General features: G+C 49.8%; 1 protein-coding gene across 1 annotated transcript; it reads right to left on the bottom strand.

The window, feature by feature from the left end:
* Positions 1 to 477: 477 nt before the first annotated feature.
* On the bottom strand, positions 478 to 6522 carry POU5F1 (POU class 5 homeobox 1). The gene is made up of 5 exons (XM_047796109.1): positions 6048 to 6522; positions 2335 to 2455; positions 1882 to 2012; positions 1103 to 1261; positions 478 to 1003 (listed from the first exon to the last, which is right to left on the bottom strand). The coding sequence occupies exons 1-5, from the start codon at positions 6450 to 6452 to the stop codon at positions 737 to 739; spliced, it is 1083 nt and encodes a 360-aa protein (XP_047652065.1). The 5' UTR covers positions 6453 to 6522; the 3' UTR covers positions 478 to 736.
* Between the last annotated feature and the right edge of the window lie 18950 nt (positions 6523 to 25472).

A 25472-nucleotide genomic window follows, 5' to 3' on the forward strand; every position in this document is an offset into this window, starting at 1 on the left:
CAGTTTCCCCAGGACCCCAGATATCAGGCTTCTAAGAGTGAGCTCACACCTATAAACTTGGGATCCAATCCCAGATCTCCCTCTGACACTGTGACTCTGAGCAGTTTAAATGGCACCTTGGGGAGTTCCCGTCATGGCACAGCGGCAACGAATCAGACTAGGTATCATGAGGTTTCGGGTTCAATCCCTGGCCTTGCTCAGTGGGTTAAGGATCCGGTGTTGCCAAGAGCTGTGATGTCGAAGATGCGGCTTGGATCTCAAGTGGCTGCGGCTGTGGCATAGGCTGGCAGCTATAGCTCCAACTGGACCCCTAGCCTGGGAACTTCCATATGCCCCAAGTGCAGCCCTAAAAAGCAAATAAATAAATAAATGGCACCTTGGTTTCAGGGCCATTCAGATCTGAGAGCTGTTAATATCTGCTATTAGACATCCCCATCCACGCTTCAGTAACTAGAGGAGGATAAACCAAAAACAAAAGTATCCACCTACTGGGTCCCAGGCTTCTTTATTTAAGAACAAAGTGATGAGTGATGTGGGGATTAAAATCAAGAGCATCATTGAACTTCACCTTCCCTCCAACCAGTTCCCCTAGACTCCCTGCCCCCACACCCTTTGTGTTCCCAATTCCTTTCTTAGTGAATGAAGAACTTAATCCCAAAGCCCTGGTACAAACCCCAGGCTTCTCTCCCTAGCTCGCCCCTTCCTCACCCCCCCACTCCTGGGAAGGGCAGGCACCTCAGTTTGAATGCATGGGGGAGCCCAGAGGGGTGACAGACACCGAGGGAAAGGCCTCACCCTCAGGGAATGGGACCGAGGAGTACAGGGTGGTGAAGTGAGGGCCCCCATAGCCTGGGGTACCAAAATGGGGCCCTGGCGCCAGAGGAAAGGATACTGGTCCCCCTGGGAAAGGAGACCCAGCAGCCTCAAAATCCTCTCGTTGCGAATAGTCACTGCTTGATCGTTTGCCCTTCTGGCGACGGTTGCAGAACCACACGCGGACTACCTGAGAGCAGGATTCAGGGGAGAGGGACATTCGATCATAAGCTCTGGGAGGGGTGGCGGGGAGGAGTTGGAGCCCACGGGGATGGGGAGAGGCACTCACATCCTTCTCTAGCCCGAGCTGCTGGGCGATGTGGCTGATCTGCTGCAGAGTGGGCTTTGGGCACTGCAGGAACATGCTCTCCAGGTTGCCTCTCACTCGGTTCTCGATACTTGTCCGCTTTCTCTTCCGGGCTTGCACGAGGGTCTCTGCCTTGCATATCTGGGCAGATGGGGAGAGAAATTTAAGGGAGGAAATGGGAAGGGCAAGCCTCAAACCTGCTGAGCAAGGGCACCCCGGGGTCAGTGACTTAAGAGCAAACTGCTCGGAAGCACTGGCTGGATGTGTCACCAGGGCCAGGTTACAAAAAGGAAAGATCCTGGGAGGTCCTGTCGTGGCTCAGTGATTAACAAATCCGACTAAGAACTATGAGGTTGAAGGTTTGATCCCAGGCCTTGCTCAGTGGATTAAGGATCCGGCGTTGCCATGAGCTGTGGCATAGGTCACAGACGTGGCTCAGATCCCGTGTGGCTGTGTGTGGCTCTGGCATAGGCTGGCAGCTATAGCTCCGATTGGACCCCTAGCCTGAGAACCTCCATTTGCTGCGGGTATAGCCCTAGAAAAAGATAAATAAATAAATAAATAAATAAGGAAAGAAAGATCTTGGAAGGGTAGGTTTAGACCAGTGCCCCGGGCTGGACCTTCTTCCAACAGAACTGAGGAATTACACCCCATCCCACTGAGGACCACTGCCTCCAAAAGGAAGAGCAGCCAGCCAGGGACAAAAGCAGTGGCAATTGGGCTGAGACCAGGCTGTCCCTGTGCACCCCTCCCACCCTCACCTCCTGCAGATTCTCGTTGTTGTCAGCTTCCTCCACCCACTTCTGCAGCAGGGGCCGCAGCTTACACATGTTCTTGAAACTGAGCTGCAAAGCCTCAAAACGGCAGATGGTCGTTTGGCTGAACACCTTCCCTGGGGAGGTGGGTGGAAAGAAGCAAGGTGAGGCAGCAGGCAGGGCCCTCCGGACCCCCAAGACTCAAGCCCTGCCACCTCTTCCGCCCTCACTGGGACCCCATGGCAGGAACTCCTCCCAGAGAACGCAAGGCCAAGCACCAAAGCAAAGTACAGTATCTTCCCCCCCCCCCCCCCCCGAGGCCCTCACCCATAAAGAGGGTGGAAACCCCCTCCCCTCACTCCCTTGGTGGGGAGGAAAGGCCCACATTTGGGGATGTTCCTTCTGGGGACATGTGTGGCCCTGTGTTCTGTGGGTCAGAACATGCTGAGGAAGACTCACCAAAGAGAACCCCCAGAGTGAGCCCCACATCGGCCTGGGTATATCCCAGGGTGATCCTCTTCTGCTTTAGGAGCTTGGCAAATTGTTCGAGATCTTTCTGAAGCGCTTTGATGTCCTGGGACTGCATTTAAAAAGGCAGAGGACATGTAGGAACATAAACGTACCACTTACCCACCCCACCCCCTTTCCACTTAGGCCCCAAGGAGTAGATGGTCTGTGGGGGTATCTGCAGGCTACCCACCTAACAACCAGAAATAACCTTTATTTGAAGGTCATTTACTCCAGAAAGTGACACACCTATCAAATGCAGAAGACCATTCAGTGGAAAGAGGCCTCAGTCTCAGTGAGAACACCTGTCAGGTCATTAAAAAGGCTCCTGCCCTTTAGTTCTTTAATACTCACAAAAGCGTTTTGACTCTGTATTACCTACCAGTTTGAGGAAGTTTTGAGACTAGAGAAATAGAGAGCACCTCTCTGATTCCCTTTTTTCTTTTTCTTCTTTTTGCTTTTTAGGGCCGCACCTGCAGCATATGGAAGTTCCCAGGCTAGGGGTCAAATCAGAGCTGCAGCTGCCAGCCCCAAACCACAGCCACAGCAATGCCAGATCCTTAACCCACTGAGTGGGGCCAGGGATCAAACCCAAGTTCTCATGGATACTAGTCGGGCTTGTTACTGCTGAGCCATAATGGGAACTCCCTCTGATTCTCTTTCCAAATACACTCTCTCTAGCTTGTTTTGAGGGTCCCACAAACTATGGGACAAGGCATGCACATTCACAAACAAAAAACAAAGCAGGTATGAATAAAGTGCTCTGTATATAGCACTTTTCTTTTTTTTTTTGTCTTTTTGCCTTTTCTAGGGCTGCTCCCACAGCATATGGAGGTTCCCAGGCTAGGGGTCGAATCAGAGCTGTAGCCACCAGCCTATGCCAGAGCCACAGCAACGCAGGATCTGAGCCGCATCTGCAACCTACACCACAGTTCATGGCAATGCCAGATCCTCAACCCACTGAGCAAGGCCAGGGATCGAACCAGAAACCTCATGGTTCCTAGTCAGATTCGTTAACCACTGAGCCACGACGGGAACTCCGCTCTGTATATAGCATTCAACCTAAAAAATCTGGGGAGCTCCCTGGTTGCTCAGCAGGTTAAGGATCCGGCATCACTGCTGTGGCATAGGTTTGATCCCTGGCCCAGGAACTTCTGCATTCCACAGGAATGATTAAAAAATCTGATTATCCCTTATTTTTATCTTTTTGCAACATAAAAGCATCCTCATTGAGTAATTCAACAGATTTATTGAGTACCTTCTGTAAGCCAGTGGCCACACCAAGATAGACAAAAACCCTGGCCCCACAGAGTTTTCACTGTGATGAAATAATTATTATCCCGAATGTTAGAAGTGCTATGGAAAAAGGTAAAGCAGGGTAGGGGGTTACAGGGAAGGTGACAATTTTAAATAAGATAGTCGGAGGTGATGTTTGAGCAAAAGAAGTAGCCAAGTGGAAGGCCTGAGGTGGGCAGGCCCTGGGAGCAAGGCCAGCAGCGAGGCAAGAGGCAAAGCCTGCAGCAAAGCCAGGACTGCCAGAGCACCGGGAGAAGACTGAGGAAAGGGACAGGAGGAACTGATGAGGTCAGAAAGGTGAGCAGGACAGACTCTGGAGCCGCTGACGTGACTGGTTTACTTACAGAAATGCAAAGCCACTGAAGGGCTTTGTGCAGTGAAATGACTTGACTCTCGCTTTTTATGTGTTTGCTTGGGGTTTTATTTTTTGGCCACATCCAGGGCATGTGGAAGTTCCCAGGCCTGGGATCAAACCCCCTCCCATGCCACAGCAGCGACCCCAGCTGCTTACAGTGACAACGCTGGATCCTTAACTCACTGTGCCCGCGCCACAAGGGAACTCCTGACTTTCACGTTTTAAAGTATTCTCTCCAGGAAGTTCCCCTCTGATGCAGCGGGTTAAGAATCGGGTGTTGCAGCAGCTGTGGCGCTGGTTGCAACTGCGGTGCCAGATGGATCCCAGGCCAGGGAACTTCCACGTGCCGCAGATGCGGCCAAAAAATAAATAAAATGTTCACTCCATTTAGTGTATTGACTTAGACTGAGGAGACAACTGCAGTAATCCCAGCATAGATGACAGTGGTGGGACCAGGATGGCTCTAAGTGATTGACTCAGGATGTGTTTCTAAGACAGCCAAGCTTCCAAAGGATTGGATGGAAGGATGTGAAAGGAATGTGTGTCTGGTTTGGGCCTTGAGCTACTGGGTGATGGACAGGGTAGGACAGTGCAGGGAGCCATCCTGGCAGGAGACAGAAAATGCAACGGTCACGTCTGCAAGATTTTTGAACCTTGAGGGTGGATGAGAGGAAGGAAGGATAGAGCAGATGTGGACAGATGGAGCCCTGAGGCTCTCCAATGAAGGCCAGTGGCCAGAGGACAGAAGAGCAGCCAGGCCTCTGGGCAGTCCTGGAAGCCTCCGGGAAGTAACTCAAAGGTCATCAATCACATCAAACAGGCTAACTTCCATCCCCAACTTCTGCTCAACCAATGTCGCAAACCTATGAACATCCAACCAATGTCGCAAACCTAGAAACATCCTCAGCTGCCCGCATCGCTTCTTTTCCAAATCACATTTTAGCGCTTTGAAAGAAAGGAAACCTAGCTTCATCATTCAGCAGTTAAGACCCATGAAATAGGCTAATAATACCTCCCTAGGAGATTTTGTGCTGGGTTAATGAGATAATGATGTCGAAACTGAGCCCACAGCCAGGCACTTAGGAAATGGACCACAATTGGCAGCCATTATTATTCAAGGCTCAGCAGTCGCCGCCTGCAAAGAGTCTAGGGCTTCGGGGCCAGCTGAAACCACTCACACCTCCTTGGGTGAGGTCTAAGGGCTTAGTATTTGATCTCTAATTGCTTGCACTTGTCTCTTCAGCGGCCTAGAAGATACATCCTTAAGAGTCAGTCCCCAGCAGGGCTGGATGCGGAAGTCTTCAATTCCTTAGCAAATGCTACCATTGGAGAGTGGCCTGAGATGACTTCTTCCCTCCCCCCTTCACTACTTAGATTATTAGAGCTGTAACGGGTACTTCCAGCTCTCTACAAGAGGGTGCCAGGCTGTGCCATCTGCAGGACTCACTGGGTTCAAGACAGAGGCCAAGGGAAGGCAAGTTTTCAACTTGTTGGTGGAAGGTAAACCCAAACTCCACACATCCACACCGCCCAAACAGGAGTTTCTATCAGAAACCAGTCCCACCCTAGACTTTTAGGAACAATAACCCTGGGATAAGGACTGTTTTCACCCTCAGGCCACACTTAACCCTAAGGCCGAGATCCTGGGTCTGATAAGGCTCAAATGTTCCAGAAGGGAGCTGGGTAGAAGAAGGGGCCCAAATCCCAAGCCGGGTCTAGTGCTGGGCTGGTAATGAATGACCCGACCCAGGTCAGCCCTAGGAAATGGAAGGACCTACTTGACAAGGGCCGAAGGGGGAAGCGAGGTCGGCTTCCGACCGCCCCAGGCCGCCCCTGCCCTCACCTGCGGTTCTCTCTAAATTCGGCGCCTAGTTCCCACCTGGTCCCCGCTCCCGGCGGCCCGCAGCCGCCACACACCCCTCCCTGCCCGGGCCGCCGCAGGCGACCACCTCCCCTCGCGTGGCCGCCCCCGGCCAGCGCGATCGCCTCCCCCAGCTCCCGGCAGCTCACTCGCCTCCTCGGGGTTCGGCTCCAGCTTCTCCTTGTCCAGCTTCGCGGCGCCAGCGGGGGCAGCGCAGGGCTCGGGGGAGGCCCCCTCGGAGTTGCTCTCCACCCCGGCCCCCGCCTCGCCCTCGGGCTGAGGGGTCTCCAGGCCGCCCTGGGGCACCAGCCCCACTCCGACCTGAGGTGCGCAGTAGGCCATCCCTCCGCAGAAGTCATAGGGCGGGGGGCACGCGGGAAGCCCCCACACCTCGGCGCCCGGCCCAACCCCCGGCCCGATCCCTGACCCACCGGGAGGCCCTTGGAAGCTCAGCCAGGTCCGAGGATCAACCCAGCCCGGCTCCGGCCCTCCCGGCCCATCGCCTCCACCGCCCGGCGGGGGCGAGAAGGCGAAGTCGGAAGCCAGGTGTCCCGCCATGGGGAAGGAAGGCGCCCCAAGCCGGGGGCCCAGTAAAACCAGGGCTCTCCAAGGGGACTGCTCGACACCTCTCTCCCTCCCCAATCCCACCCACTAGCCTTGACCTCTGGCCCCGCCCCCTGGATGGGTGGGGGAGGGGTCGGTGGGGGTGGGAGAAACTGAGGCGGAGGGTGTTTGCTGGCTGGTGGCGGTGGTGTCTGGAGGGCGAAAGTCGGAGAGGTCCGCCCGGGCGCCTCTGCGGACCTCAGGCCCTTGGTGCAGGTCCCCCATGCGGCCTTCACCTCCAACTCCCAACCGGCCGCCCGGCCCTCTCCACTGCTCTGTGCACATTGGGGCTGTCGGGGAACCAGGTGTTGGACCCCTCTTCGAAGACCCTGGCACTGTCTCCTCAAGGGACCCCAGCGACCCTCTCAGGTCCTCACACATGTCTGGTGTCTGTGCTAAATCCTGCCGGAGCTACTCGTCAATTCCTGCTCTCTGCCCTCACCCCCAGTCCGGGAACCTAGGCATTCCCAACTAGATTACTGGCCAGATTCCGGCACCCCCAAAGCTGCGATGCCCAGCAACCATCCGCCCAGCCTGTTAGATTCCACCCCTCACCAGGGGCAGACTGCCACACGGGCTTCCATTCCGTACAGTTTTCCGGGTTCCGGGGCCTCCCTTCCACCAGACCCAGGGATGGAACCCCCATTTTCCCTGCCAGGGATCAAGCTCATGAACTGGGCCTGAGTCTCCCAATCTTTGTGCAGGCAGAGGAATCAATCACACACCCGCTCGCAGGTCCCCCGCTGTGGGTCCCCGCTCCCCGCGCACATCAGGTTCCTTGTCCCCCAGCCCCCCTCCAGGGACCCAAATATCTAGCCCCATAGTTGACTGTTCTCCCTCCCCCACCTCCCAATCTGGGCCTCCAGCCCTAGGCCCTGGGTGGGGAAAGCCAAGGAGGGAGGGGGGGGGAGAAAAATATCTGACTTCAGGTTCAAAGAGGCTTGGGAGGGACTGGGGGAAGGGGGCCGGACAATGGCCTTGGCTGGACAATCCTGGTCCCCAGAGGGGGCAGCTCTAACCCTAAACAAGTGCTCAACCCTTGAATGGGCCTGGATGGCTCCCCTGGGGACAGCTTCCTGCCCCCCAACCCCCCAGCCCCAATCCCCTCACACAGAATCCCCTTCAGAGCAGCTAAAAGAGCTCCAGCAACAACACCCCCATCCCCTCAAAGACTGAGCCTCAGACATGGCCCCCCACTGGGACCTAGGTATCCTGTCCCCCTCTAGAGGACTGAGGCGTCCAGGCCTTTGTTTGGGGGGCTAGCGAAAAGATGCAGAAGGGGGTGAACTGCGATTGGGGAGGGGGTGCAGGAATCCTGCCCTAAGCTCTCCCACAGGGTCTATTTTTCTGGGTCCGTCCTGAGGCTCAGGCTGCTGGCCTAGTGCTTGATTCTGTTTGCAAGAGAATAGCTTTCAGACTAGCTGTCTGCTGGGGATGATGTTTGTCTGTCTGCTCCCCCAACTTGCCCTAAACGAAGGCCCCAGGTGAACCTGAGTGAGGGGGGCTCTCCAGAGAAGCCATGGATCAGAGCTTCCTACAGTTTGGAGGCCAGACTCCTGAGACTGGGACACAGACCTCTGCGGACCTAGACACCTCTTCATCTTGGCTGGGTCTGAGGTTGTTTGCTAGGGTCAGTGGCTCGGCATCTGTCTTGAGGGGCTGGCATCCTCCGGACTGTGACCAGTTAGCTCCACCAGGAGTCCTTTGAGTCTGTTGGGTTTGTGTGTGTCTGTGTTGTTTTGTTTTGCTTTTTCTCCTCTGAATCTCTTCCAGTGCCCATCTGCCTGTGTGTTTGGGGTGACTAATTGCATGCATGCATTTCAATACTTCCCATAGGACTGTTGGAAGATTTATAGGGCAGCAGGGCTGGAGCTATTTCACCTCTAAACTACTAACTGCCCCAAAAGGAGATAGATTAAGGGGCCTGGTGGGGGTGGAAAGATGTGCTTCGGACCAGGAGGGGCCCCTCCCTAGCCATCTCCCCAACCCCCAGGACAGAGCCATCATGGCTCCTTTGTCATGCATCTATCTGCTGTCTGCCAAGAAGACGGCCTCCCTGAGGAGGGGGAGGGGCGGGCCTAGGGAATCTACTGCTGAGCTCCTTGGCTCCTCGCCCTCTGGCCTCCCAGAAACCCCTCTCCCCCTGTGGTCCAGAGAGCCCCTGTGCCCCTGACTTTCTGGCGGACCCTAAACACCTTCTCCCTTCCCACCCACCCCCGACTAAATAGCACCCTGTGTTTTTTAGATCACCATAAATAGCTGCTCTAGATGGTATGTTTCTGGTTTAAGCAAGTGTCCTTCCTATTCCAGAGGGAAAGCCTGGGGAGGGCTGGGGAGGGCTGGATGCCTGGGTTCCTGGATAGCTTGTAGCCAGACGTCTGAGCCAGATCAGTCCTGTGCTTGCCTGGGGTCTGACCCAGAACCTTAAGGACAAGCTAAGTTTGTCTGGAGTCCTAGTTAGCCTGAGGGTGCTTGGCAAGGCGAGGCTGAGCCTATTCCCCTCTCCTCCCCACCCTCCTGTTAGGCCTGAAGTGTAGGAAGCTTTACTTCTGCAGAGGCCAGCTCTCTGCAGGCCCAGAGCAGACTGCAAGTGGGGTTAAGTCATCAGACCTGGCTTCTCCACTCTTTTGGGTAGGGAGTCACTAAAAAACTTCAAGTCCCCCAAACCAATTTAGGCCTGGGTTTGCAGACTCTCCACATACACTCCTCACCCCACCCCACCTGTATTTTTCCAGTCACGCCTGCAGCATACAGAAGTTCCCAGGCCAGGAATTGAACCTGCGCCAGAGCAGAGATCCATGCCAGAGCAGTGACAATGCCAGATCCTCAACTGCTGGGCCACCAGGGAACTCCCACATGCACCCTTATTAGAGTACAATATTGAGGCCCTACACAAAGACAAATGCCAAGTATCTGGCTGTAGAGCATGACCCAGGGAGGGCAGGTGAGAGCTGCCGCTCCCTGCCAGATGCAGCTGGCCTGGCAAGGCTGCAAAGAGGTGACGGTGACTTTGCTGCTGTCAGCCCGGCCATCCCCTTGCTGTTTGGTAGGGAAAACCAGCTGAAATGACTCCTGGGGAAAATGGAGGCTTGCTCTAGACCAGGGTAGCAAACCACTTTTTTTTTCTTCTTAGGGCTGTACCCACGACTTATGGAGGTTTCCAGGCTAGGGATCCAATTGGAGCTATAGCTGCCGGCCTACGCCAGTCACAGCAATGCCAGATCTGAGCCAGGTCTTCAGCCTACACCGCAGTTCATGGCAACGCCAGATGCTTAGCCCACTGAGCGAGGCCAGGGATCGAACCCACAACCTCATAGATATTAGTCAGGTTCGTTACCGCTGAACCACCATGGGAACTCCCCAAAACACTGAATTTGAATTCTGGCTTCTGTCAGTTTGAAGGCAGAAGAAAGGGACAGAATGGAGGGTTGAGGAGAGAAGTGTCAGGCTTTGCTCAGTTTGGGGGACTATTTCCCTTAATCTCAACTTACACATATTCCCCTGCTCACCGTAAACCAACCGCCCTCGTTTCAACAACTGACCCTACGATGATCTCTCCTGCGAGGTCTGCAAACTGAAATCTGCTTTTCCCAAATCCAGATATTGTGACCTCAAACCTAGGAGTCAGCTCCCTGCTTGCAGTCTGCAGGGAGACAGATGAGGGCGAGGGCGAGGGCGAGGGGAAGCCAGGAGAAGAGGTCACGGAGAAACCCAGGGGGTGCAAACCAGAGTCCTAGTCCCCAGCTCTGACTCCCCAGCTGCTGGTGCCTCCCTTTCTCTGCCTTGGTTTCCTCACCTAATAAAGAAGAATTGGAGGCGTTCCCGTCGTGGCTCAGTGGTTAACGAATCCGACTAGGAACCATGAGGTTGCAGGTTCGATCTCTGGCCTCGCTCAATGGGTTAAGAATCCGGCATTGCCATGAGCTGTGGTGTAGATTGCAGACACCCTGCATTGCTGTGGCTGTGGCATAGGCAGACGGCTACAGCTCTGATTCAACCCCTAGCCTGGGAACCTCCTAGCCAAGGGTGCAGCCCTAGAAAAGCCAAAAAAAAAAAAAGAGGACTTGGACTAAATGAGCCCTAAAGTTCCTTCCAGCCCAGTCCAGACCTAAAAGCGCTGCCCCTCTCCCATACCCCCTCCTGTCTACTTTCTCCTCCTACTTGACACAGGAATATAGCTCCCTCTCCTTGGCACATCTGTGAAAAGTAATGAGGGTGGGGGGGGGGGGGGAGAGAAGGGATCCAGTGAGAGGCTGCAGCAGGCCTTGGCTCTCACCCCCAGCCCCCGCCTCCAAGCAGCCTTCCTGCAGAGTTTTCCTGCAGAGTTTCCCCTCAAGTTTGATTAAGATATATATGACGAGAGAGTTTCCACTGTGGCTCATGGGGTTAAGAACCTGACACAGTGTCCCTGAGGATGTGTCGATCCATGGCCTCGTTCAGTGGGGTTAAGGATCTGGTGTTGCCATGAGCAGATGCAGCTCAGATCTGGCATTGGTGTGGCTGTGGCGTAGGCCGGCAGCTGTAGCTCTGATTAGACCGCTGGCCTGAGAAACTCCATATGCTGCGAGTGCAGCCCTAGAAAACACACACACCAAAAAAAAAAAAAAAACCTTAAAAAAAAAAGTAAAACTTTTCATGGAAAACAGAAATGTGTGATTGTGTGTGTTGGGAAAAAGACAATGCAGACCAAAGGCCAGAGCAGAAATGGAAATCCTAACCCACTTCATTTTTTTTCATATTCCTCCTTGGTTGCTCCCTTCTAAATCTCTGATGTGCAGTACCAGCTTTCCAGAAAGGGGGTGCCAGAGGATCCTTAAGGTCGCTTTCAGCTCTAAAATTCTGAGCACATCTGCTGCCCTGCCCTTCTGCTGCTTCTTCCGGAGGAAGGTGCCTGCAGCTGCACAAAGACCACTGCAGAGGCCAGGAGACCACAGAGGATCCAGACAGGGGTGGGGTGGAGCACTCAGAACCCAGCCGGGAGGATCTGAAGGGGCCTGAAAGAGCCAGGAGGCTCTGGGCCACTGACAGACCAGCCTGACTCCCCCACCCTTCCCCTGGGTCACTGGGGCTGCTCACGTGAGACCCAGCATGTGCCTGGTGCCCCACCAGACAGGAGGACTCTGCTCAGTGGACTGCTGGCTCTAAGCAGTTCCATCCCACTGGGATCACGGGGCTTGAGAACCCAAGGACTCAGGGTTCAGGGGCATCTGGGTTCAGGGCTCTGCCTGTTGGGGTAATCACCCTTCTAGGGGCTTTGCAGAGAGGCGCACACATTGAGGGGCCAGTACGACAAGGAGCAGTGGTGGCAAAGGAGACCTGGAGACTCCCAGGCCAGGGGAACTTGTCACCTCCAGTGCTGGCACACTGACAGGCATCCGCCACACCAGGGCAGGGGCTGCCACCCAGCCACCATTCACACTGTGTGCCGTGGTGACTGTTGCCCCACCCAGAGTGCCCTTGGTTGGACCTTGAACACCAACTGGGGAATGGATTGACCAAATATGTGAGAGAGAAGGCGAGCCCAGTGGCTAGGCTGGTCAGGATGGAACTGTGCTCACAAAGGACACAGACAATGCAATGGGGTGCTCCCCCCGCCCCCCCGCCCGGCGTCCCCACAGTGCCCTCCACCCCTGCACCTTCCCCCGCTGCTCAGTCCCCACCTACCCCTGCTATCATAGGCAGCGGCGGCGGTAGACCTGGGCCCCACCCCAGCTTCCAGGTATTTCCTGAGAGAGTAGAGAGGGCCCTTTCAGGAAGAAGTACTCTTTTCACGTCTCTCCATCTGTATCTCTGCTCTTTTCTAGCTTGCTTTTGCTGGAACTGAGAGGCTCAAGTGTGCTGAGAAGCAAGTCCCGGCTGTCAGATTTGTATCACCAGTGTCCCCAGCTGCTCTGGTTCCCAAGCCACTCTCAGGACACTGGGGTCTGGAGGGTGTGTGACTCTGAAATGCCAAAATCCCAGAACTCCAATGTAGGCTTCGCTACCTCCACTCCCAACACTTCCCAAGATGCCTGGAATTCCCTTCCTCAACTGATAAACTCTCACTCATTCTCCAAGATATATCTTCTCTGTCATGCACATCCCCAGCAAAGTCATGCTGTACCCCACCCTCCATCCCCTGCAGCAAGTGGCTCCCTCCTATGCTCCCAGCATGCACTGCTCATGCCATATTTAAGGTATGGACCATACTGAGCTCTCCTGAAGGCAAGATACCCTGTGCCCAGCATCATGTTTATTTGGCTTACTTTTTATTTTTTTAACTAAAATATAGTTGAAGTACAATATTACATTAGTTTTGAGAGTACAACTTGGCGATTTGACATTTGCATACATTAGGAAATGATCACCACATTAAGCAGTAACCACTTGTCCCCGCAGAGTTATCTGTTTACCTTGTGCCTTTCACAGCAGCATGTTTAAACCTCAGACCTAAAGGCGACTTCTTTTTTTTTTGTCTCTCCCTGACTTTATTTATTTATTTATTTTTTAAGATTTTTAACTTTGGTAACAGAAAACACTTTTTTTTTTTTTGTCATTTGCTGTTTCTTTGGGCCGCTCCCGCGGCATATGGAGGTTCCCAGGCTAGGGGTCGAATCGGAGCTGTAGCCACTGGCCTACGCCAGAGCCACACCAACGCGGGATCCGAGCCGCGTCTGCAACCTACACCACAGCTCACGGCAACACCGGATCCTTAACCCACTGAGCAAGGGCAGGGACCGAACCCGCAACCTCATGGTTCCTAGTCGGATTCGTTAACCACTGCGCCACGACGGGAACTCCTGAAAACACTTTTTTTTTAATGGGAGTATAGTTGACTTACAATGTTGTGTTAGTTACAGGTGTACAGCAAAGTGAATCAGTCATACATATACATATATCCATTCTTTTTCCCCATGTAGGTTATTACAAACTACTGAATAGATTTTCCTGTGCTCTACAGTAGGTTCTTGTTAATCATCTGTTGTTGTTGTTTTTTATCACATATTTTTATTTTTATTTTTTTATTTTTTGTTACTCCAATGAATTTATCACATCTATCTGTAGTTGTATAATGATCATAACAATCTGATTTCACAGGATTTCCATCTAAATGCCACTTCTGACTGTATTGCCCATAGCTAAGGTAACCTAGCCTCCCTAAGCCTCACGTTCCTCAACTGGAATCAGAAATAATAGTCGTTACCTTACACGTACAGAGCAAATGAGATCATGTGTGCCAGTGTTACTGTCATGCCTGCCAATAAGAATTCAAGGACTGGAGTTCCCATTGTGGCTTGGCAGTAACAAACCCAGCTGGTATCCATGAGGATTCGGGTTCAATCCCTGGCCTCCCTGGGTGGGTTAAGGATCTGGTGTTGCCTTGAGCTGTGATGTAGGTCGCAGATGCAGCTGGTATCCTACAGGAGCTAAAAAAAAAAAAAAAAAAAAAAAAGAATTAAAGAACTAGTGTCTGCTATTATAATGCTTATTACTGGCAATAGCACCATGGGCAGCACTTATGAGACCCTCAGATATTTGCTAGGTGAGAAAAAGATGATGTAGGTTAGAAATATATTTCTCTTGGGACCTTGACCAAGTCAGAGTTCCTGTAGCTACTGGAGGAGATAGGAGGTGGCTGTATCAGAAAAGGGCATTTACTTCCCAGACCCTAGAGCTTAAAAAAGAGGAATACATTTTTCTTTTTTTCTTTTTCTATCTTTTCTAGGGCCGCACCTATGGCATATGGAGGTTCCCAGGCTAGGGGTCTAATTGGAGCTGTAGCCACCAGCCTACGCCAGAGCCACAGCAACGCCGGATCCTTAACCCACCGAGCAAGGCCAGGGATCAAACCCGCAACCTCATGGTTCCTAGTCGGATTTGTTAACCACTGAGCCATGAGGGGAACTCCTGGAATACATTTTTCTTTATTTATTTTTTACTTAAAGGGAAGCCTTGGGAGTCTTAAGACAATAGGGAAGTCTCTAGCCCTGGTCCCTGACTGGGGGGAGGATGGGACTCTTATACTTACATCCTACCCTTTCCAATACTCCATACCCCAAATCCAGCCTTTGGGGCACCATGAGGTACACAATAGGGTTTGGGATTCAGGGATGAAATCCCCCAGACAGAAGGAGGAGATAATGTCAGAATCTCGGGGAAGGGCGCTGTACCTAGAACACTCAGCACAGTGCAGGCACAGAGTTTAATAAATATTAGTTGAGGATTTGGTATTGTCACTGCCATGGCTCAGGTTTACTCCTTGACCCAGGAACTTCCACGTGCCATGGGCACAGCTGAATAAATAACTCTTAGAACAATAATGAGTGCATATCTTTTTTTTTTTTTTTCCTTTTTAGGGCCGCACCCAAGGCATATGGAAGTTCCCAGGCTAGGGGTGCAATCAAAGCTATAGCTACCAGCCTACACCACAGCCACAGCAACTGGGGATCTGAGCTGTGTCTGCAACCTACACCACAGCTCACGGCAATGCCAGATCCTTAACGCACTGAGCGAGGCCAGGGATCGAACCTGCAACCTCTTGGTTCCTAGTCGGGTTCGTTAACTGCTGAGCCACGATGGGACCTCCCATGAACACATATCTTTCTTTGGGACTGCAGTGAGCTCCTCCCTGGCTCCCCATCTGCTTATTGACTCCATGATGTTCCTTAGGATAATGACAAGGTGCTGGCCTCTGACTTTCAGCCTGAGAATCAGCTTCTCCCAAGCCCCTGGGTCCCTGGCCCAGAATCAGGATGCCTGATGCTCTGCCCACCTCCCCTCCTTGTAGCACCATTGGAAAAGCTGGTCATGCGAGTAGCCTGAGACTTCGTAAGGGGCTTGCCCAGGTCTGGGTGAGGAAAGAGCGATGAAGTTTTAGTGCAGAGAATGGGTTGCTGAGAGGGAAAAACATGGTGGGAAACGGCAATCTCTCATAGATCATCCGCAAAAGATGATCCCACAAGGTTCATGTGAGAAGGTGAGAGGGTGGGACTAATTCTAGGACAATGAAAGAGTGAGTAAGGGGAATGAGGAGTGAACAATAGGAAGGAAAACTCTGGTTTCCCTGCAGGATCTCATCTAGGCTCAAAGTTTACAGAGTAATGACTCTTGCTCTCTAAATCCTTGCTCTTCACATCAGTGTATCCAACCTTGACCCAATGGCCACCCTGATCCAATGTCCTACATCACCTCAAATTCAGCCTGCCTAAACTGAGGGCCTCCACCGCAGAACAGGCCTTTTTTTTTTTTTTTTTGTCTTTTGTCTTTTGTCTTTTCTAGGGCTGCACCCACGGCATATGGAGGTTCCCAGGCCAGGGGTCAAATCCAAACTGTAGTCGCTGGCCTACGCCACAGCCAGAGCAACGTCAGATCCAAGCCGTGTCTGGACCTACACCACAGCTCACGGCAACACTGGATCCTTGACCCACTGAGCAAGGCCAGGGATCGAACTCGTAACCTCATGGTTCCTAGTCGGATTGGTCAACCACTGAGCCACGATGGGAACTCCAAAAACATAAGATTTATGATGAAATACAATCCAATAGATAAACTGATGAATAATGCTCTGAAAAACTGGAGCATTTTACAGATTGAAGACTAATGAAACTTCATTTCTTCTTCTTTTTTTTTTTTCCTTTTTAGGGCCATACTCGTGGCACATGGAGGTTCCCAGGCTAGGGCTCCAATCAGAGCTACAGCTGCCAGCCTACACCACAGCCACAGCAACACTGGATCCTTAACCCTCTAAGCGAGGCCAGGGATCGAACTGGCATCCTCATGGATCCTAGTCGGGTTCGTTAACCACTGAGCCATGAAGAAACTCCCTGAACCTTCATTTCTTTTTTTTTTTGTCTTTTTGTCTTTTTTCCATTTCTTGGGCTGCTCCTGCGGCATATGGAGGTTCCCAGGCTAGGGGTCTAATCAGAGCTGTAGCCACTGGCCTACGCCAGAGCCACAGCTATGTGGGATCCGAGCTGCATCTGTGACCCACACCACAGCTCACGGCAATGCTGGATCCCCAACCCACTGAGCAAGATCAGGGATCGAACCTGCAACCTCATGGTTCCTAGTCGGATTCGTTAACCACTACGCCACGATGGGAACTCCCCTGACCTTCATTTCTTAAATGGGATGGCTGCAGTGTGTTCAGCACTGCTTTATCAAGGTGCTCCGTGCCCACAGCAGGTGCTCAGAGGTGGGCTGGGCTTGGTGCCCTACTCAGTCAGCTGGGCAGGCAAGCAACCCATCTGATCTGTCTACTGGCCTTCCCAGAAGTGCCTGCTGGTGGGCCTACCAGGCACGTCCTAATTGCAAAATCCACCAACACTTTTCAGCCCTTATCTGATGTAGTATCTCAGCAGCCTATGACCCTGGATTTCACTTCCTCTTGTCACTCTCCTGTCAGAAGCTGACACCTCTCCTCTGCCTCCCAGACTGGCTCCAGTACCCAACCCGTGACTGTTGGGTTTTCTGAGTCACTTCCTCAAGCCCCATCTTCTGCTCATTCTCCAGGTTTTGCTTGGAGAAACCCACCCACCTCTGGACTTCTCTACTTCCCCTGGCAGCTCCCACCATCTGTCCTCCACACAGCTGCTTCGTAAACACAGGTCTCATCGTTTTTACTGCCCTGCTTGAGATCCTTCAACAAGACACTTGCCTCCCCGGATCCCACTACCTTTAAAACCACAGTCAATTTCTTGGCCTGGATCCTGTGGAAAACTGGGACCTGTCTAGGATTTGGAATTAGAAAAATCTGGATTGACATCTCTGACTCAACAACATACCAGCAGCGCAAATTTAGGGAAATTATGTAACTTCTAAGACTCCCTCTCTCATCCGTAACACAGGAACCGAGGGGATATAGCTGAGAGTCAATAGTTTAAGGTTAGTAAATACCCAGACTACAAGGGCACAGATGAGTACGCTAAAAATTGACATGCTCCAGAGTTCCCGGTGCGGCTCAGAAGGTTAAGAATCCAACTAGCATTCATGAGGACGTGGGCTTGAAATCTGGCCTCGATTAGTGGGTTAAAGGATCCAGCATTGCCGGGAGCTGTGGTGTAGGTTGAAGACAGGGTTCCCGTCTGGTGTTGCTGTGGCTGTGATGTAGGCTGGCAGCTGCAGCTCCAATTTGACCCCTAACCTGGGAATTTCCATATGCTGTGGGTGCAGCCCCAAAAAGACCAAAAAAAAAAAAAAAAAGGATAAACATTGATATGCTCTGATTCAGCCTATGCCTTCCCACCCCCAGGCAGGTTTGCAGATCTCCCTGTGGTTCCCAAAACCCCCACTCTGCCCACCCAGTTGCCTGGAAGGCCTGTTTCCTCCTCTGGTTTGTCTGCCCAAGACCCTGCTTATCTTCCAACATTGAATTTCAGCCACTTCCTCTCAAGCCTTTCTGCACTTCTGGATGTAGAATTTGCTTCCTCCTTGGGAAAGGCCCTGACCCTACACATTCTGCTGTGATAGCATCTTTAACATTTTAATGCACAAATATGGAAGCAAGCTCCCAGGCCAAGGAATCTAGGCAGCTTCTGTTACCGACCACCACAGCTGGGGCAGCACCAGATCATTTACCCCCTGCGCCAGGCTTCGAATTGGACCTGTGCTTCCGCAGAGACAACCCTGAAGTTCAACACAGAGTTCAACGCTGTACCACAGCGGGAACTCCTGTTTTTGTTCTGTTTCAGTTTGGTGTTTTCTTGTTGTTTTTTTTTTTTCACCAGACTGACAGATCTTTTAAGATCGGATTTGATTCATCTTTGCATCCCTAGAACCAAGCAAGAAGTCAATCTGTAAGTGGGGGGTTGCGAATATCAATTTGATATAAAACATATTTTTCCCCCTCTGTTCATCTCCCGCCATCCTATAGGACTAGGTGGAAGGGTCAAGTTTAAGACTGAAGCCGGGGGAGAGGACTTGGGGTAATGTACTTATAAGAGGCGACCAGTCTCTGAGGAAATTATCCCATGTGTCTGGCCTTATCTTCTCAGATTTGGCACCCTCTCCAGAGCTCAGTGGTTGGGCTGCAGGAAGTGGTCACAAAAGGCTTCACAAGGGACACAGTTTAGGGCAAGGTGTGGTGGGGGGGTGAATGACAGTTGGGCGCCCCCAGAACTCGGTGCCCACATGGGGCAAGGTCAGGCCTGGAGCACCCCGCCTCAGTTAACCAAGAGGCAAGCCTCCCTGCGGGTTTGGCTTGGAAGGGCTTTGCGGGCAGGGCACGGCCAGCAGGCCTCACACTGGGCCTCTCCTACACACCGGCCAGCCTCCTGGAACCAGCTGCCCACAGCTAGCAAAACAGCAGCAAGGGGAGGAACCTGTCACGGTTGAAGGGCGGGGGTGAGGGTGGCGTCCAAGTTGTGCAACTTGCCCAGGGGCGGGAGGAGCTCTCCACCCCGTCTGGCCCCCAGCGGTCCCAGGAGGCCTTTGCTGCTTGAGAGGCGGACGTTTCCTTGAATCTCATTGGACTAAATCTTGCCAGAGCCAGGATTCTGTCCTATGCTGATGGAGAGAAGTGCTTTGGTCCATATGGACTTTGGAATTCAGAGTTTAACTTGTTCTTCACCGTGGGATTATAAATGTTTTTATGCCCAGATCCTTCTCATCAATTAAATATTATGCTTTTTAAAAGATTTTAAAAATCTGCTTTCATGTCTGATGTCGTAGCCTTTGACTACCCTGTCAGTTGGCTGAGCATTTGAAGATGCATCTTTTTTTTTCTGGTTTTGTTTTAAATTGTGCATAACATAAAATATACCATTTTAACCATTTATAAGTGTACCATTCAGTGGCATTCAGTACATTCACACTGCCGTGCAACAATCACCAAGAAACTCTTAATGTGTATAAAATTTAAAGCATAAAAGCAATCTGCACTTTTTGTTACAGGGGAACAATCCTTCATTTTCATTGCTGAGTCAGATTACACTGCAGGTTGGATCACAATTTTTGGACATTTGGGGGGTATTCCGTTTTTCGCTGTTACAAATAAAGTGATTATGAACATTTTAAGAAATCTTTTATTTATTTATTTAAATCTCTTTAGAGCCGCACCTGCAGCATATGGAAGTTCCCAGGCTAGGGGTACCAGATCTGAGCTGTATCTGCAACCTACACCACAGCTCACGCCAACACGAGATCCTTAACTAACTGAATGAGGCCAGCAGGGATGGAACCAGCATCCTCATGGATACTAGCCACCAAGGGAACTCTTAACTCACTGAGCTACCGTGGGAACTCTTTTTTTTTGTCTTTTTGCTATTTCTTGGGCCGCTCCCGCGGCATATGGAGGTTCCCAGGCTAGGGGTTGAATCGGAGCTGTAGCCACCGGCCTACGCCAGAGCCACAGCAAAGCAGGATTAGAGCCGCGTCTGCAACCTACACCACAGCTCACAGCAACGCCGGATCATTAACCCACTGAGCAAGGGCAGGGACCGAACCCGCAACCTCATGGTTCCTAGTCGGATTCGTTAACCACTGCGCCACGACGGGAACTCCTCTTTCTTTTTTTTTTTTTTTTTTTTTTTAAATGAGAGTTGCAATGTTTATTTCAGGTTCTCATCCCCCCCCCCCCCCCTTTTTGCCACACCTGAGGCATGTGGAAGTTCCCCGGGCCAGGGATTGAACCTGTGCCACGGCAGCAACCCAAGCCACAGCAGTGAAAACACAGGAGCTTTAACCTGCTAGGCCACCAGAGAACTCCCAAAGTGATTGTTTTAAGTTCTCATAGACAGGTCGTTCCACATCCTTGCCAACATTTATGATTATTTGATCGTTTTACTTTTAGCCATTCTGATAGGTACATAGTGGTTTCTCACTCTTTTGACTTTGCATTTTTCCCTGATTGATGTTGAGAACTTTTTCATATACATATGTATAATATATATATTATATATAATATATATATATATACAGCCCATTCATGTATTCTCCTTTGTAAAGTGCCTAAGTCTTTTACTCATTTTTTTGTATTTTGTCCCTTTATTATCAAGTCATAGGAGTTGTTTATATATTCTGGATACAAAACCTTTGTCAATTTGTGTATTGAAATGTTCTAACAAAGAACTTTGTTTTTTTTTTTTTAATTATATGCCCCCCCCCCCCAAAAAAAGGAGCTCCCGTCGCAGCTCAGTGATTAACAAATCTGACTAGCATCCATGAGGATGCAGGTTCAATCCCTGGCCTTGCTCAGTGGATTAAGGATCCGGTGTTGCCATGAGCTGTGGTGCAGGTTGCAGACACAGCTCAGATCCTGCGTTGCTGTAGCTGTGAAGTAGGCCGGCAGCTACAGCTCCAATTAGACCCCTAGCCTGGGAGTCTCCATATGCCACAGGTGTGGCCCTATATATATGTATAAAAAATTCTAGAAAGCAAAATCTATTACTTTTTCACACTTTATTGAGAATAATGGCCCAGATTGGGAGATCTAGCCCGCAGGAACTTCGCATTTCTGTCTTCGTGTTCAGAAACCAGGCCAAAATACTTAATTTCTCTGAGGGACCCAGGGACTATTAGAAGAATTCATTCTTCAGTTTGTAAAACCTATTTCAGAAGATCTCTCTGAAGATTGTGGAAGGAGCTAAATAATGTTAATGCCCTCTCTCTAAGCTTTGGATCCAAGGAATGCTCAACCCCACCTCCCAGTCCTGCCCACCTCACCACACCCCCGGAGTTTGACACCCAAGGCCTATTGGTGCCCTTGGTCCTTACTTCTTCTTTTATTTATTTATTTTTGTCTTTTTGCCATTTCTTGGGCTGCTCCCATATGGAGGTTCCCAAGCTAGGGGTCTAATCGGAGCTGTAGCCACCGGCCTACGCCAGAGCCATAGCAACGCCAGATCCGAGCCGCGTCTGCGACCTACACCACAGCTCACAGCAACGCCAGATCCTTAACCCACTGAGCAAGGGCAGGGATCGAACCCGCAACCTCATGGTTCCTAGTCGGATTCGTTAACTACTGTGCCACGATGGGAACTCCTTGGTCCTTACCTCTTCATCCTTCTTTCTTGGTCCTATTAACTTCCTCTGGCTTCTGCTCACATTCCTTGAGGAAGTCTTTTCTGATCAAAGTCACTCAGTATTGTTAATTCTAATGAAGAAGTTTTTGTCCTCGTATTTGTTAACCTCTTGGCACATTTCCCCACCCTTGACAACTGTTTTATTTATTTTGTTCAATTCTTTTGGATTTAATGTTGCAAAAAAAATTTTTTTTGGTCACACTGGCAGCATGAGGAAGTTCCAGACCAGGGATTGAACCCATGCCACAGCAGGGACCTGAACCACAGTGGTGACAATGCCAGATCCTTAACCCACTGAGCCATCAGGGAACCACTTAACTTCACAAATTTTTTATAAAATAGGTCTAGCTGGAAGAGAATAATAGAGAATTATAAGAAAGCATTAAAGAGGAGTTCCCGTCGTGGCGCAGTGGTTAACGAATCCGACCAGGAACCATGAGGTTGCGGGTTCGGTCCCTGCCCTTGCTCAGTGGGTTAACGATCCGGCGTTGCCATGAGCTGTGGTGTAGGTTGCAGATGCGGCTCGGATCCCGCGTTGCTGTGGCTCTGGCGTAGGCCGGTGGCTACAGCTCCGATTCAACCCCTAGCCTGGGAACCTCCATATGCCGCGGGAGCGGCCCAAGAAATAGCAACAACAACAACAAGACAAAAGACAAAAAAAAAAAAAAGCATTAAAGAGTTACCACTCAGGGAGTTCCTGTTGTGGTTCGGTGGTTAATGAACCAACAAGTATCCTGGAGGACATAAGTTCGATCCCTGACCTTGCTCAGTGGGTTAAGGATCTGGCGTTGCCATGAGCTGTGGTGAAGGTTGCAGATTTGGCTTGGATACTGCGTTGCTATAGCTATGGTGCAGGCTGGCAGCTACAGCTCAAGTTCAATCCCTAGCCTGGGAACATCCATATGCTGCAGGTGAGGCCCTAAAAAGACAAAAAAAAGACCCCCCCCCCCAAAAAAAAGGGTTACCACTCAGGTTTGTTAATTTGTAACATTTTAATATCATTTGTTATATGTGCTACACATAGTAAATAGTAGAAATATATACAGACAGTCCTCATTTTGTATGATTCTGATATGCATGGGTTTCAGTTAACAGTTTACAGGAAAGGACTGCTGTGTGTTTGTGTGTCTTGAATTTGGTGTATGCTTTTACGTGTTACTAAAAAGCTTAAAAATCCTTTTGTTTGGCATGTTTTAAGACTGTACAAATTGTTTCTTGCTGAATGTATCATTCTGTAAGTTGCCTTTTCAGTTAATATTGTGTATGAGCTGAATCCACATTTATGCAAATAATTTATTCATTTTCATTGCTGGATAGTATCCATAGTATGAATATGCTAAAATGCCTTTTCTTTTCATTGACCCTTTTTTTGGCTGTGCCCGTGGACATGCAGAAGTTCTGGGTTGGGGATCAAACCCATGCCATAAGCCACAGCAGTGATGATGCCGAAAACTTAACTAGCTGTGCCACCAGGGAATTCCATTTTTATTGAACTTTAGTTTGTTTTTATCATATTCATGGCTTCAGTGAACACTTAGGGGCATATCTCCTTGGTCCCTTGTGTGAGTTCCCCTAGGATATGTTTGTAGGAGTGGAATTATTGCACATATTTATCATGTGATGCCAAATTGTTCTCTAAAGTTACTGTATTAATTTATACTTTACTTCCTCCCCACCCTTAAAGCTTCTGTGACATATAAAGTTCTAGTTTTCTTCCTCCCACAACTGGCTTTGCTGGCTCCTTTTTTATTTTATTTTATTTTTAATAAAGTGCATTTACAATGTTGTGTTTGCTCTAAATTTGGCATGTTTAATAGCTTCAACTGCAGACTCAAAGATTTCAAAACCAAACTTAATGCTTACCAAAGGAGGAATGTTGGGGGGAGGGATAAATCAGGAAATTGGGATTAACATATACACACACTACTATTTCTGAAATAGATAAGTAACGAGTTCCCTTGTGATGAAACAGGTTAAGAATCTGGCATTGTCACTGCTGCAGCTGGAGTTGCTGCCGTGGCCAGGTTCTATCCCTAGCCCAGGAAATTCCACATGCCGGAGTTCCCGCTGTGGCTCAGTGGGTTAAGAACCTGACTAGTATACATGAAGATTTGGCTTTGATCCCTGGCCTCAGTCAGTGGGTTAAAGCACTTGGCATTGCTGTGAGCTGTGGTGTAGGTCGCAGTTGAGACTCAGATCTGGCGTGGCTGTGGCTGTGGTATAGGCCTGCAGATGCAGCTCCAATTCAACCCCTGACGTAGGAACTTCCTATGCCACAGGTCTGGCCCTAAAAAAAAAAAAAAATCCACAGGTACAACCAAAAAATAAAATAACATAATAAAAAGATAAGTAACAAGGACCTACTGTATAGCATAGAGAAATCTACTTAATACTCTGTAATAATATATATGGGAAAATAATCTGAAAAGGAAAGGATATTTGTGGATATACACACACACATATATATATGTATCAAACTTGCATCCTCATGGATACTAGTCAGATTCATTTCTGATGAGCCACGGGAAAAAAAAAAGAAAAAAAAAATATATACGAAACCGATTCACTTTGCTGTATACCTGAAACTAACACAACATTGTAATTCAACTATACCGTAATCAAATTAAAAAAAAAAAAGAAAGAGAGAGAGGAGTTCCTGTTGTGGCTCAGCGGGAATGAATCTGACTAGTATCCATGAGGATGCAAGTTCGATCCCTGGCCTTGCTCAGTGGGTTAAGCATCCATGATTGGCTTGAGCTGTGGTGTAGGTCACAGACATTGCTCAGATCCCACATAGGCCAGCAGCTGTAGTTCTGATTCAACCCCTAGCCTGGGAACCTCCATATGCCACGGGTGTGGCCCTAAAAAAGGAAAAAAAAAAAAAAAGAGAGAGAAAGAGAGAGCTTTACCTGGGCTGCTTGCTCTGTTCTTACCACCTTCCTAATTACTCCAGCTTCATTCAGTCCCAGGATTTTAAATACCATCTATACACAGATGGCTCCCAAATATGTATTGCTACATATTTTCATTGCTACATATTTCAATTTTATACATTGCAGATGGGACTGTAAACTGGTAATGTTTTTGTGAAGGTCAATATGGCAGTCTCTGTCCAAATTTTAAAAATATATACACTCAGCAGTCCCACTTCTAGGAATGTGTCCAAAAACATACTGGCATATCGGCAAAATGACTGTATTCAAAATTATATCAACTAGAATAAAAAAATTTTTTAAATTATATATTGTAATATTGGTTTTAAAAGCAAAAAACAAAACAAAACAAAACAAAAACAAATGCCTATAAGTAAGGAACTGGTTAAGAAGTATTATATATCTATACAATAAAGTAGTATAGGAATAATTTTTTTTTGTCTTTTCTGGGGCCACTCCCTCGGCACATGGAGGTTCCCAGGCTAGGGGTCTAATCAGAGCTGTAGCCACCAGCCTACACCAGAGCCACAGCAACATGGGATCCAAGCCGCATCTGCGACCCACATCACAGCTCACGGCAATGCCAGATCCGCAACCCACTGGGCAAGGCCAGGGATCAAACCCGCAACCTCATGGTTCCTAGTTGGATTCGTTAACCACTGTGCCACGATGGGAACTCCCTAAGGGATAATTTTAAAAAGACATAGGAAACTCTAGATAAGTATCTTGATGGGCTGGTCTTCATGGTACATTGTTAAAGGTAAAAAAGCAAGGTGCAAAAAAAGCATTTATTAAATCTTTTATGACGGGAAAACGAATATATATGTATATAATTATGTTTTCTTGCGTAGGCATAAAACATGTTTAAGCAAGAAACTCACATCGGTGGTTGCCTGTCAGGGATGAGATGAGATGGAGAGAGACTCCTTGTCTTTTGGAAGATTCTGAATTTTGAACCAAATCAAAACATATAGTAAAAGATAATTCCAAAGGAGACAAAACAAATGAAATTGAAAAATCCAAAATGAAAAACAAAAAACTGA

This window comes from Phacochoerus africanus, chromosome 9 (assembly GCF_016906955.1).
Source record: "Phacochoerus africanus isolate WHEZ1 chromosome 9, ROS_Pafr_v1, whole genome shotgun sequence".
NCBI lineage: Eukaryota > Metazoa > Chordata > Mammalia > Artiodactyla > Suidae > Phacochoerus > Phacochoerus africanus.

Excerpts from the sequence above, each read along its gene's own strand:
- POU5F1 (XM_047796109.1), bottom strand. The coding sequence starts at position 6,452 with ATGGCGGGACACCTGGCTTCCGACTTCGCCTTCTCGCCCCCGCCGGGC. Across the intron at positions 2,456-6,047 it reads TGGAGCCGAACCCCGAGGAG|TCCCAGGACATCAAAGCGCT; the intron begins GCGAGTGAGCTG and ends TTTTAAATGCAG. Across the intron at positions 1,004-1,102 it reads AGCTCGGGCTAGAGAAGGAT|GTAGTCCGCGTGTGGTTCTG; the intron begins GTGAGTGCCTCT and ends TCCTGCTCTCAG.